At 54.7% G+C, this 14,347-nt stretch overlaps 1 protein-coding gene across 5 annotated transcripts in view; it reads right to left on the bottom strand.

Annotated features, from left to right (window-relative positions):
* PFKFB3 (6-phosphofructo-2-kinase/fructose-2,6-biphosphatase 3) overlaps positions 1 to 14,347 on the bottom strand; it is a 74,972-nt gene that overhangs the window by 22,814 nt on the left and 37,811 nt on the right. The window contains exon 1 of one of the 5 annotated variants that reach the window (XM_042944796.1): positions 4,194 to 4,675. The exons of 3 other annotated variants lie outside the window; for them this stretch is intronic. In XM_042944796.1, the coding sequence (XP_042800730.1) occupies positions 4,194 to 4,269 (76 nt within the window). In that variant the 5' untranslated portion in view covers positions 4,270 to 4,675. Of the gene's footprint in view, positions 1 to 4,193; positions 4,676 to 14,347 lie in introns of those variants that run through there. One more of the 5 variants, XM_042944795.1, reaches the window with a different exon arrangement.

Genomic DNA, 14,347 nt, shown 5'->3' with positions numbered 1-14,347 from the left:
ACTGACCTCCCTGACAACGTGTAACGCACGGACACAGGCAGGAACGCCACAGCTCGCCCACCACACTGACACCCACAACCCATGCTCAGGAAATAAACTGTTAGAAGACGCTGCTGGCTCTCTCACACCTCCTGCAAGCTTTCTTCTATCCAAAGGCACTCGAAAATGACAACTTCAAAAGATGCCACGTCACTGGCATTCTTTTTCGGCAAGCAGGTGATCACGCTTCAATGCTAAGTTCCAGGGAAACAAATGAAAGGGCTGTTTAGGACAGACGGATGGCCAGCTGCAGGTGCAGACAGGGTCGGTTCCCCGTTTGCAAGGCAAACCCAATGCTGCACAGAAAGACCTGTTGTGACCCCGCCATCACCCCGGGCCACCTCAGAAGGGCTCTCTGGGAAACAGACTTCATGGACTTGGCCCCGGGATAACAGAATGCAGGCCCAGAAAGTTCTGTCCCACACCATGCTCATTCACTACCTCCCATGCACACTTCAACTCCTGCCTAACTGACCTGTGTCCAACGAACAGCCCTCCTAACCTGACGCGGTCTCTGCCGGCAACAGGGAGGGGCTGGGCATTTTAGAGAAACATTTGACAGCCTTGAGCGGCAGGAGATAGCACAGATAGCCTAGCGGCTGAGAGAGCGGAGCCGGGAGTCAAATAAATAGTGTTGGAAGTGCCAGGGCCCCACCCCTTCCTCGGACCTTGGCGAAGTTACTTGATCTCTCAGCGTCTCAGTTTCCTTGCCTGTAAAACGGAGGGATGCTTCATAAAGGTTCTTGGGAGGATTCACGACCGGGCGACGCGCGTGAACTGCTTCCTAGAGCAGCCTCCATCGGTATCAGCCGTGACGGTTTCCATACCAGATGTGAGGAAGCTAAGAGCCACAAGCGAAGACAGGTCCCGCTGCACAAGTCGTGAGGCACGGAACTGGGGCTCACCTGGGTCTCTCTCACCTGAAATTCTTCACGTGCCCTTTCCCAAACTAAACTGATGGTTCTCAACCAGCGGCGGAACCGAAAAAGCTTTTAAACGATGCAGGATCCCCGGACCCCGCCTACAGGACTTCTAACCTGGCTTGGGCTACCAGTAGGGATTTTCCTTTTCTTTTTTTCCCCCCAAATACCCCCCCACCAAATGACTGTCAAGTGCAGCCAGGGCTGGGAATCACTGCTGTAAGCTGTAGTGGCCAGCCAAGGATAAGGTAGGGGTTTCTGGGGAACATCCCCCTTACCTTAAGTTGGATACCATCAGTGGCTTTAAGCCCCTATTGAGATAAAGTCTATCCGTAGACAGTATGTAACATATCAGACTGTAACAACAGGTTCCCGGCGGATAAGTAACTGGCCCAAATAAGTAAGGACTTCCACCCAGGGGCCCCCCCGCTTTTAGTGATGGTAAACAAACAGCATAGCTAGCCAGTCAATAATCTACCTCCTTGTCGATGACTTCCTTGTCAGTAAGTCCTGTTACCGGTTTGCATTTGAAGGAAACGGCAGGTTTTGTAAGAAGCATTTGCCACCATGTGCACGTTGCAACAGGGCACCCAACTGATGTGCTTTAGCGCCAGAAAGACAGTCAAACTAACCAACCCAGAGCCTTCCATTGTCGCTCTCCTGTCCTCTGTACATGAATGGTAATGTTCACCACGCCATCTTTTCATGGACAAACCTCAGAGGAACCTGCTGTCGGCTCTCATCTAAGACACCACTCAGAAAGACGGTAACAGGTTCAGAAGGAAGAAAATCCACCCAAGTTTCCAAATACCATTACAGAAGGGGAGGAGGCTGATGGGGGGAGGGGGAGGGTATCAGGAAAGACTCAACAAGAAGAGATACCCTCTCTTCCCCATTCTGATGAGACACAAATGTGACTATATAACCTGAGAAAGACAGCACAACTGGAAATAAGGTCATGTAATAAATACCCAGGGTGCAGGCACCCTTGTAAGGAAGAATGTGTCTGAGACTACACCCCAGAACCACACACGGGGATTCCAGCAGTGGGCGGGGACAAGGGACTAAAAGACTTAATCCATCAGCTTTAGCACCCACCCCCCTTGCACACACCAGGGATATTAGGCAAATCTCTTATGTGCGTGTGAGACGTGCAGACTGATGGAGGCTAATGGATGGGTCTCGGGAGCCTGGAAGAAGGAGGCATCATCGCACACTCTCATCTCTGCAACTGACACGACAGATCGAACGCCAGCCAACCTCAGTGCCGTCCACACCCAACCTCAAGCCCCCACCCTGAACCTCGGGGGACAGACAAATAAATGTGTGCACATGTGAGCACCCATAACTACAAACACCTGTACTTAGCTAGAGAGAACCAAACTAGATTTGTACGACCAACTACAGTTTACAAAGTGCTTCATAAATACTGGTCGTATTCAAAGTCAAAAAGGGCGGGGTCGTCTCTGTGTCTTGCCGTGGCCGCATCTCCCTCATGATTTACGGCACTGCGTTCCCCAGCACCAACAGGGGGTCGCCGTGGTCAGGCCATGTGCAGCAAGCTGTTTAAGAGTGTATCAGAGAGGGCTGGGAGCAAGAAACAGACTGCAAAGCCCCCCGCCCGGGGCCACCTTGCAAAGAAACCAGGTCTCCTTCAGGCTACTGTGGCCCCCAGAACCCTCAGGTCCGGCAGAGAGGGGGCAAGGTGGTGGAGGAGCGAGCGGCCCCCAGTGTCGGGAGCACCTTGCTTGGTCTCTGACACAGGATGACCTAGGAGCACCCCAGAGCCCGCTCTCCCCGGGTCCTGCCTGGGGGTGGGGGGAGGGTTGGTGATTCAGACCTGGGCAAAGCCTGAGGTGGCAAGCTGTCACCATGGCCTTGGTGACCATCCCCCGGAAAACGTGGCAGCAGCGAGGGCCAACAAGCTGCCTGGCACTCAGGAGCCACCGCTGCCTGGAAGCCACCTCGAGGACGTGTTCACGGGATCCCATGTTTACCAATCAGGCAACCGGACCCTGCCTGAAGCAAAACGCCCGCCACTCCACTGCCCCTGTCCACCTGGCAGGCGCCTGGCGGGGACGGGTGGGGGGTTACCTGGAGAGTGGGTGTCACCTTCTAACCGCAGGGACCACCCTTTCACTAGGTGGCTCTCTCCGTGGCTAGGGACGGGGCCCAAGGTAGAAGGCAAACCTTTCCAAAGCATTTATGGCCGATGACAGAGCAGGAAGGTGGACTGCCAGCAAATTCCAAGCACGGTGGATTGTGTGAGTGCGAGTGTGCGCGCGGGTAGGAAACGCTGCCAAGTGTGTGGTCACTGATCCCCGGACCCTCCCCAAACCCAGGAGCGCAGGCTTGGTGCCAGGCAGCTCTCTTGTCGCCCCTGGCGCGGGAGCTGGGGGGGGGGGGGGGGGGCCGCGGGCCGGGGGGCGGGGGGGGGGGGGGGGGGGGGGGGGGGGGAAGGAGAGAGAAAATATACTGAAGGAAAAGGAGAGAGCGAGGAGACAGAGGGGAAAGAGGGAGCAGATAGAAATATAAAGAGAGTGAGTATTAAAAATAGGCCGAAGACAGAAGCAGGAGATTTAAGTACAGAGAAGAGAAAGAAACATGGAAAGCGGGAGAGAGAGGCGACGGAGATCGAGGTGGAGAGGAGGGAGGAAGGCAGAGAGCAGGGGAGGGAGCGACCGGCAGAGGGGGTGGGGAGCGACCGCCGCGTCTCTCGGCCGGACTCGGCCCGGCAGACGCCCGGGAGAGCGGTTCCGGCCGCGGGACGCGCGGCCGTCCGTCGCCAAGCGTCCCCGAGGCCGAGGCTTCCCGCCGTGTCCCGCGCGTCCCGCCCCCGGCGGAGGGAGCGGAGGCCGGGGCGCGCTCGGGGTTGCCGAGTTGCCTCTGCGCTCCGGGCGCCGGCCGAGCGGGACACCGCGGGGCGGGCGGCCCGGGCCACAGCGCCCCCGACGCCGGCCGGGGGGAGGCGCAGCGCCCGCGCCCCGGCCCGCGCCGTCCCCGCCCCGCGGCGAAGGCAAGGGGACCCGCCCGCCCGCGGGGAGGAGCGGGGAGCGCCCGGCCCCGGCCCGCGGGGCCCGCCGTGGAGGGCGGCGCCCGGCCCGGCACCAGCGCGCGGGAGCAGCGGAGCCGGCACCACGGCGGGCCCCGCCGGCGCCCGCCACACAATGGCCCGGCTCTCCGCGCGGCGCGCCGCTCCCCTGCAGCCCGGCCCCCGCGCGAATCTGCACTCACATCTGGGCAGCGAGGGGCGGTGGTCGACGGGGATCCAGATCTTCTGCACTCGGCTCTGAGTCAGCTCCAAGGGCATCTTCACAGCCTAGACTCGGCGGCCGTCCGCCCCCCACCCCCGCGAAGAATTCAGACTTGGGGAGGAGAGCAGCCGGTCGACCCCCGAAACAAAGGGGAAGAGGGGGTGCGTGCGCGGGAGCGCGGCGCGGGAGCTCTCCCGTGCGCTGCTTTTTGGAAACGTGCTTTGTGCTAAATCACGAACGATCGCTCGGGGCGTGAGGCTCCACGAGCGCGGCGAGGGAGGCAGGCGGCTAGGGCTGCACCCGCAGCCGCCGCAGGGCCGGGTTCGTCTACTCGGGAAGCCCTCGGGATGCTCGGAGCGCAGTGACAGCCGCGGTCCCCCTGCGCCAGCTCGAGTCGGACGCCCTCCCCACCCGCTCGCCTCGTCTCCAGCTCTGCTAGGATGCCTCGCGCAGCGCCGGGGCTTTTAAGTCGAGCCCACAGTGAGCCACACGTCAGCCTCGGGGCGGAGACGCATTCTCCGGGTTCCAGCCCTCTTTCACGTCGGGGGGGGTGGGGGGGGGCGACGCGGGGCGGGGTGGGCAAGCCCGGAGGCGGCCTGCTGGCGCCCCCTGCAGGTAGGCACCAGCAGCGCGCCCTGCTCCTACAATCCCTCTGATGACGCCCTGAACTCAGCGGCGGCTAAAAAGTCGCACTCCCTAAGCCTCCTCCTACGTCCCCTAAAAACCAGGAGCACAGCTTCCCAGAATAACCACCTCAGCTGTGATGGGAGGAAAGGAGCGGCGCCGTCCAGTGTGGTCCGTGGACCCCCGTAGCCGAATCCCTTTGGATGCTGGTAAAAATGCGTTCTACTGGCCCGGCCTCTCTGGGAGTGGGACCCCAATACACTACATTCTTAACACGCACTGCAGGTTAGGCGTAGTCAAGATGATGACCCAGGCTTAGGGCCACAGGCTGGAGACAGGTTAGGGGCGTCGGGGGTGGGGGAATCTCTGCTACCTCGGGGGGGGGGGGGGGGGGCGGGCGGAAGGATGCCCTATGGGGCATAGGTCTCTGAGTCACGCCTTGCCAAAACTGCTCCCGGGTACCTGTCTCACCCACCTACGACCCCTGCCACCCGCGGGGAGGGGACTTCCCCTGGTCCTTCGTCCTCACCCCGTCCACTTTCTTAAATCCCTTAGAAACCCTGGCTTGTGCTGAACATTGCTCCCCCAACACCCCGCCCTGGGACCTGGAACCCCGGGTCCCCCCCGCCCCCCGCCCTCGCTGCTGAGAGGCCCGAGGGGGCTGGGCATCAGGAAGGGACACGAAAGCCCCAGAGGACCAGACGGAGCAGGACGGAGGCACCTTGGTTTCCACCGTCACCATTTATAACATTTTCAATATACTCTAATCTCTGAGCAGAAAAGTCAAGCTAGAGCCTATTCCGACCTGAATTCATTACCCGACCATAAGCCCCGGAATAACTATCGGGAGGTGGCACTTTGTGCAAACCCCTAAAATTCACGACATTTCTCTGGCCCAGCTTGCAACTCTTCCTCGCCATTTTTTTTTTTTTTTTTTTATTTGTCTATGTGTGTTTTCTGCTTCCACGGTCTTCGGAGTTTTGCATCAGCTCGTGACGCGGGACAGTCGTGCAGTCAGGCCAGTGGCCACCCTGTGAAGATCCGGGGTGCTTTAGGGGGGACTTACGCCACCCACATGGTGGCATCACATGCATGTGAGTTTAGTGCACGACACATCAGCACAGAAGCGCTGCCTGCCTTGCAGAGTGCATACCTCACTGTGAGATCGTGCTGTGATTGGAAGGAGGAAGGCGGCGCTCCCTGAAATCCACACTGCAACAGAACAGTCTGCGCAGAGGCTGCCACACGTCGCTCACGTCCCGCATGGCTCGGCTGGACCGCGCCCGCTCCCTGGCGGCAGGCACAGTTGCTCCCGCCCCGCCCGCCAGCCCGCCCCGCCCCTCCCGGGCCTCCACCCCTCCCTTCCCAGCACCCCAGCCCGCGCAGGGGCCGGGAGCGCCGAGCGTCGCCCACCGCGCGGGTGTCCCAGACCCCCACTCCGGGCACCCCGCCAAGCCAGGGCCTCCCACCTTCTCCGCACCCCAGCCCGTCCAGGGGCCGCGAGTGCCAGACGCAGCGCGCCGCGCGTGCACACCCCCTTCCCCCGCGTCCCGACTGTGTTGCGGGCAACACCCCCCCACACCCCCTCCACCCCCCCGCCCCCCCGCCGCTGCCCCAACCCTCTCCGGAGTCCCTGCTCTCCCTCCCTCCGACAGCTTTGCTGACTGTCTGGTTTCGGCGCTTGGGCAGCTGTTCAGAAACCCGAGTGCATTGCATTGGACTTGTTTTTCTGCAGTGGGAGCAAATGCCAGAGATGACACCCTATAACGCCCCAGGGAGAGTCCCACTCCACTCCTGAAACAAGAGTGGGCTGATCCAAAGAGAAAAACAGCTGCAGGCTAGCGCCCGGGGCCCTCAGGAAAGTTGCTGGGGGGGGGGGGGGGGGGCTCGCTGGGGTCAGGGAGGGGAGCCTGCCGTGTGTGCGTGTGAGAGTGGCTTGCACACTTGCACGCTTGCCTCTCCGGGAAGAATGAGTGTCCTTACGTGCCTGCTACTTTCCCATGGGAGGTTTTGCACACACAGGCAGGCCAGGGGACAAGGTGGCATTCTGTCAACCTCTAAGCTGGCAAACAGCTGTGGGTTTCAGCTCAGGGAGAGTGGGGTCCTCGATAGCGGAGGCACATCCCTAATGACCTGACCTAGATAATGTGTCTGGCAGAGTCCGGTTCTGAGGGCACCAGGCAGATGAAGTTCCCTGGGGATCACTGGCCACCAGACTGCTCACTCTCCCTGCCTGTGTGTCCAGAATTCCTCGGGCTTGTGTGTCCCGTGGTGCAAACCAAAGACTTAAATTCTTCCTCATCACCTGCTGCACCTGATGAGGGGGCAGGCAAAGGGAAGTTCACTTAACCCGGCTAGGCTTCTGACATCTAAGTGCACACAAAGTGGGAAAACCTGGGGTTCAAGGAGGAATTCACACTTGAAAATAAAGCAAGGGCTAGGGTTCAGCTGGAACTGGTAAGAGCATTTGCAGCGTTGCTCAAGTGCATTAGGGTGGTATCCTTATGTGTTACCCTAATGTACTTGAGGACAAAAATGCTTCACTGCAAAACCGTTTATAAACAACCCCACCGCACCCGAATTCCAAGAAGGTACTAGTTCAGAGTTGAGACATCCTCCTAACTTTTCCCCTAGTTCTGCTAATGGCTCCAGCCTCAACCAGCTTTCCCTGTCACCAGTCTGGTGATCATGCACACACTCCTTCAGAAAAGGCTGTTGAGGATATAAAAATTTCTCTGTGTGTTACAAACAGGACAGCTCCAGGTACTAGGGGAGATTCCATGGTCCTAGACACAATTAAGGCAAGACGGCACCTTCCAGACTAGTCAGCCCCTTGTTTTGAGTAAAGGGAAGTTTAGAGATTAGAGGGCTTAAGGAACTCGCTCAAAGGTCCGAACCACCAGTTGGGAACTCTTCTCCCCCTCACTTGACGCAGGCATGGGACAGTTCCCCGGAGGGCTTGTGATGGGCACTTGTGATGATTTTCTCCATGACATTCTCTTCCCTCTGTTGGCCAATGTCATCTACCCTGATCCCCCATTCCCCGATGCTGCTAAACAGCCAGAAGCAACCCCACTTCGAAGATCTTGTGCCAGCTAGCCAGATTGAAACCTTTAAACCGTGCTATACGTATCCACCCCCTCCCCAGTGAGAGAATGAGAGAACAAGCTGTGGCAGGCTGGGAGCCATCAGAAGTTGTTAATTAGACACAAAGTGTCGTCATTTGCTCCTTTAACAATCCCATGTCTGAGAGAGTGAAGTGAGACACCAAATAAAACATTGGAATAAACCCTTACCTCACCATCCATCCAATAACAAGAGAGAGGGTGATTTTTTTTTTCATGTTTGTCACTCATACGTGAACATACATGAACGGGAACGGAGACACCAATGCCCACACGATGCCGCATCGGTGGGGTGAAAACCCAATTCAGGGGCGCCTGGGTGGCTCAGTCGGTTGAACATCCGACTTCAGCTCAGGTCATGATGCCACAGTTTGTGGGTTCAAGCCCCATGTCGGGCTCTGTGCTGACAGCTCAGAGCCTAGAGCCTGCTTCAGATTCTGTGTCTCCCTCTCTCTCTGCCCCTCCCCCACTCATGCTCACGTGCTCTCTCTCTCTCTCTCTCTCTCTCTCACTCAAAAATAAAAAGAAAACACTCAAAAAAATTTTTTAAGTCTTACTTTATGACTTCAAAATAGTTGTGCTTTTTAAAAGCCAGATATTCTGCAATCTAGTTAACAGTATTGTACCAACGTTAATTTCCTGGTTTGGGTATTTCACTAGGTCATAGAAGATGTCACCAATAAAGGAAGCTGGGTGAAAGGTTTGTGGGACTCTGTGAACTATTTTGTAATTCCTCATATTTCAAAATAAAAAGTTAAAAAAAATGTAAAATCAGTGATAGTTCAGTTCCCTCAAATTCTGAAAAAAGCAAAAAATGCCCAAATTGTGTAGCTCCAGGCATCGAGGGAGAAGAGAACTGGCAGAAAGGGAGTCAAGAACTCTGTGGCAGTTTGCACGGGGTCCTAACATCTTTGCTTCTTGCAAATGACACACATGTACACACAGAAATCTGCATGAATCCTGTACCCGTGGAAAAAATGGAATCAGGCTCAAGCTGTGTTTTAATTTAGGGGGAAATGATTCTATTTCTGGGCTTTGGAGAGATCCTTAGGAGAATATCCACGGGTTTGTAGTCTTTGTCTTTCTTAAAACAAAAGAAGGGAAGGACAGTCACGCAGAGGTCAGTTGAGGGCTCCAAGAGGTCCACCCTGACCCTGGCTTTCCCTGGGGGAAAAGTAGCACAAAAATAGGCGAGTACTTGAGAAGGTCACTGCCCGTCTTGGGGTGCCCAGCATTTATTAGACACTCACAGCAGTGACAGTGTGTCAGATGCTCCAAGAGCAGGCTGCACTGGGATCTCAATGATGTTGGGTCCAGCCAGGCAAGAGAAGTGGGTGGGCACATAGCTGTCATCATGGTGTTCTGTGCCCAGCGTCACAATGAGTATTGCAGAGAAAAAGCTCCCACGCCCAAGAGCTTGTAACTTAAGACCAGAGCGGGGAATATACATGTAGTAGAATAAAAGCAGGGAGCTAAGAGAGAGGTGGTAGGTAAGAGCCGGCCATGGGGAGGTCCATCTGCGACAGTGAGAAAAGTCTGCACCTAATGGGGACACGTTAACTGGCAATTTCATGTTCATCTCAGGGTTCTTCAGTTTTTCTCCGAGTTCAAGAGGACACACGAACCAAAATCGACAGCTCTCATTTCTTCCTACACGCAACAAGTATTCACGGACAGCCACTGCCCCACGGAGTCTAAGGACAAGTAAGACACGGTCCTTGTCAGAACTACGATTTCACTTATGAACGTCGCAGGGCCCCCACAGCGTGCGCACACGCACACACACGCTCACTCATTCCTACCTTTTTTTCCTTACAGTTACTGAACCTGAGGTTCAGAAGTATTAAATTACTCGCCTGTGATCACACGGCTAATGAGCCGAGGAATAAAAAAACATGATCATCGACTAGCCTGGTACTCTTTCAACTTTCTCCCAACTCAATCACCTTCCAAGTGAGATTTCCTTCCCAGTAACGATGCCCACGGTGAAATCTTGAATCTGAGTGGCTTTGACGACGGTCTCAAAATTACTTAGTATTTGGCTATGATGTGGAAATAAGACGAAGAATCATCAAACAATGCCAGCCCGCCCCCCCACCCTGGCCAAGAGTCACACACCTTTGTATTTCCGCAGGCACCCCACCTTTCCATGTAGGATAGGCTCGTGGCCGCCAGCACAGGAGAGTACATTTAGAAAGAAATGACAGTTTTGTGAAATAAAACTGCATCGGCCTTAAAAAAAATAAAAAAGAGGCAGAGGAGACCTTGGGGTGCTTGTGTACTTCTCCAAGGTTTTAAGAGGTCCTCATTTAGTAAAGGGAAAGAAGAAATACTCCTACATCTACATTATTCAAATTATTAGAGAAATCCCAAATTTCTATTGTTAATAATACATTTTTTTAATGCTTATTTATTTTTGAGAGAGGGAGAGAGACAGAGTGGGAGTGGGGGAGGGACAGAGAGAGAGGGAGACACAGAATCCGAAGCAGGTTCCAGGCTCCGAGCTGTTAGTGCAGAGCCTGATGCTGGGCTCGAACCCACAGACCATGAGGATCATGACCTGAAGCGAAGTTGGACACTTAACCGACAGAGCCACGCAGGCGCCCCAATAGTACATTTTTTAAATGTTTATTTATTTTTGAGAGAGACAGAGAGAGAGAGAGAGAGAGAGAGAGAGAGAGACAGCACAAGCAGAGGAGGGGCAGAGAGAGAGGGAAAGAGAGAATCCCAAGCAGGCTCTGCATTGTCAGCACAGAGCCCGATGCGGGGCTCGAACTCACGAACCGTGAGATCATGACCTGAGCCGAAGTCAGACACTCAGCCAACTGAGCCCCCCCAGGCACCCCATTAGTAGCATATTTTTACAGAATGTCTGCTTCATCCAGGTTGTCAATAGCATGACATCTCTATGAGGGCAGCGCTCCCCTACGGCCTACAATCGTAGCTTACAACTTTCTAGAGGTAAAAAGAAACAGGTGACACTACTTCAGTTACATGTTTTAGTTAACTAAAATCATAGATCCCAAACATTGCCATTCCACCATGTTGTAACAAATTGAGGTGTTTTACATTCCGTGTTTTAGCCTACATCTGCGACCACCCTTCCAGATACCTAGAGTAAGAACCATCCCAGGAGAGGAAAGAGGAACAAAGGCTCTAGGAATAGGGAGCTTGATCTGGGGTAGTGCCGGGGCGAGTGGGGCGGAGGTGGGGGGGGGGGGTGCAGAACCAGGCGGCAGGATACGACCCGCTAGGGCAGGGAGGCCATATCCATGAACACATTCGTGTTCACGGATGTAGCCATCCTGGGTGTCTGGACCAGAGACACGTCCACGGTGAGCTCTCAGCAAACACGGGTTGACCAAATGGAAATGTGTTTGAAGACTGGCCTCTGGTTGCTGTGCTAAGAACAGGTTATAGCAGGCAGGCAATGATCTTGGGATCATTGGAATAATCATAAGTTTCAAAATCCCTGGTCTGGATTTATAAGGAAGAGGGGGTGAATGAGAGCTTAAGAGACAGGCCCCTGCATGGAGTTATGTTTCAAACAACTTGGCTCACAATTCCTCTTCCCTCCCTCCCCCAGATAGTGTTTATCCTTGCAAAACTGAAAGAGGAGGGCAGACCAGAAAGCTTTATTCTGGAAAATTCCTCTCAAAGGCTTGAAAACAAGAGGCGGGGGGCAGAAAAAGAGCTGGATGTTGGAACCCGTAACTGAGCTATATGAGGCGGGAAGGGGCACTCATATCACGAAGAAAGCTATCGTCTGCAGTGAGAATAACTTCATGGATAATTCACTGAGGAACTGATGTCCCGGGCTGTTGAGGCTCTATAAGTGGCCATACCAGTCACCCCCACTTTCTCCTTCCTCTGTTCCACCGTGCACACTAGCCTTCTAATTATCACTCGCCTTCTCTCGCAGAGAGAACCACCACTTACCTTCTCTCACAGAGCATTTCCTGGCGAGCTGCCTTGAACGTTCTACCCCAAGCAGCAGTTGTCATCTAATCCTCTTGGAAACGTACCAAGCGGGCAATCTATATTTATATACCACTGTCTTGCCAGCTCGGTTTGTGACTCGGTCTCCCAAAGCTGGACTCTCTCTGGATGTGCTGCTAAAACTCAATTCTACAGAGAAGCATCTGAGGACCCGACACTCGGCCACACAGGCCCACGCAGGCAAAGCCAGCCACCCGAGAGGGCACGGCTGAGGGGCCGGCCCGTTCTCGCCCTCACACCTCCATCTGGCTTCTTTTCATTATAAGCATGGACATATGCCCTAGGACACTCGTGGCTTTGTTCCTTGCCAGAATAGTTTCCCAATGACAGCATTTTATAGACACAAAACAAAGAGAGGTTGAAGAAAACATCCAGAAGGGTAGTGAGACCCAGATAAACTGATGCGACATCTCTGGGTAGACCCATTGTGGGGCAGGGAGAAACCATGGCTGCTATGAACCCCTGATGTCTCCTGTCCAAGGGTCTTCTACGACCCTCATGACACTTTCTCCCACGTCGCAGGTGAAAACTCCCCTCTGCTAAGAAAAAGACCATGTGACTTCCCGAAGGTGAGAGATGTTGACAGTGTATCACTGGATAAATGAACACAGGTCTGTTTGAGGAGGACATGTTACACATCTCCTGGCACTGAGGTTGTTTTTGACAGTTCAGGCTGTTTCTTCATCGGTGAGAAAACCATTACTCAGCCATCAGTCATGGTGGGTAAAGGGGGCAGGGATGCCAAGAATAGCGTGCAACCGGCTGGACGGTGACAAAGCCTGCGAAGGAGGCACTCGGCCTGGCAGCTTTCACCGGCCCGTGGCAAGCTCACGACAACACGGCTGTTCGCCAGATGCCCGTGTGCTTTACAGCTTCCAGGGGCACGGCGGTGCCGGCACCCCCCTGATACAGAAGGCTGGACGTGCACCCAGCCGCCCGTCACCCGTGTCTGGGACAGTATACACGGCCTACCTGGCCCCCGTCTCCCATCCATCCCCCAATGCCAGTCACCTCTTTACGTAAAAAGACAGCGGGCGTACCGGCAGTATTGGCAATAGCCAGAAGTCCAAGTGTCTGTCTGCAGACGACTGGATAAACAAAGCGCAGTCTATCCACAGGGTGGAATATTACTCGGCCATGAAAAGGAGCAGAGTGCTGAAGCACGCTGCGACACGGATGAGCCTTGAAACATCACCGTCACGGATCGGAACTGTGTTCTCCCAAAACTCGTATGCTGAGCCCCAAGCCCCCAGTACCTCACCACGTGACTGGATTTGGACACAGGATCTTCAAAGAAGTTAAATGAGGTTAAGGTGGGCCCCAAGCCGACCTGACTAAGTCCTCTGTGAGAAGAGGCAGTTTGGACACGCACGGGGACTCCAGAGAAAAGACCATACGGGGACACAGCAAGGCAGCGGCCATCGACAAGCCAAGGAGAGAGGCCTCAGGAAAAACCAAACCTCAGCCTGGACTTCCAGCTTCCAGAACCGTGGGAAAATTAATTTCTGCCGGTTAAGAGTATTTTGTTACGGCCACCAGGGCAAACTAACACAATTACGCTAAAGGGAAGGAAACCAGACACAAAAAGTCATGTACCATATGACTCCACTGACATAGAATCTCCAGAATTGGCAAATCCATAAGCACAGAAGGCAGATTTGTGACTGTCGGGGCAGGGTGGAGGGGAGAAGGGGGAGGGACTGCTTAATGGGGACGGGGCTTCCTTGAGGAGTGATGGAAATATTCTGGAGCCAGACACAGGCGATGGTTGCACCACACTGCGAATGTGCTAAATGCCACTCAACCATGAGCCGTAAAACGGTTGGTTCTATATTATGTGACTTTAACTGCTGCCAACCCCATCTATACCGGGCTGCAGGACCTCCCTCTCTGCACCTCAGTGCCTTCATCTGATGGGCCATCTACATGGTCGCTCAGTCTCTCATTCTCCAATGATCCCAACTGTTCTCGATGAAATAGAAACTTGACAGTAATTACTAGACTAGAAACAGCTCAAAGCAGGGACAGTGGTTCATCCCTGTATCAGCAGAACCTACCAAAGCATCGGGCACTTACGAGGTGTTCGGTATCTGTGTGCTTGTTGAAGGGTGGTCTGACTACAATGACCCAGTGTGGCTCACATCATGGACTGGAAGCGGTCCACTCCAGGAACCACAGGGCCCGGACGTGGGCGACGGCCACACGATGTGGCAATCCGTTGCTTCATCTGTAAAATGAGGGTAACACCTGCCTGACTACCTTGAGAGGTGCTAATGAGGATCGAATCAGATATGAATAAAAACGCTCTTGGAAAGACCGCAGTCCTCCACAGCCATCCAAAGACAGAGTTTCTGAGTTGTCCTGGCCCACCCCAAGGTGGATGATT

The sequence above is a fragment of the Panthera leo genome, chromosome B4 (genome assembly GCF_018350215.1).
Source record: "Panthera leo isolate Ple1 chromosome B4, P.leo_Ple1_pat1.1, whole genome shotgun sequence".
NCBI lineage: Eukaryota > Metazoa > Chordata > Mammalia > Carnivora > Felidae > Panthera > Panthera leo.
Note: the sequence above shows the minus strand (reverse complement) of the source record. Positions and strands in the feature narration are given on the sequence as shown.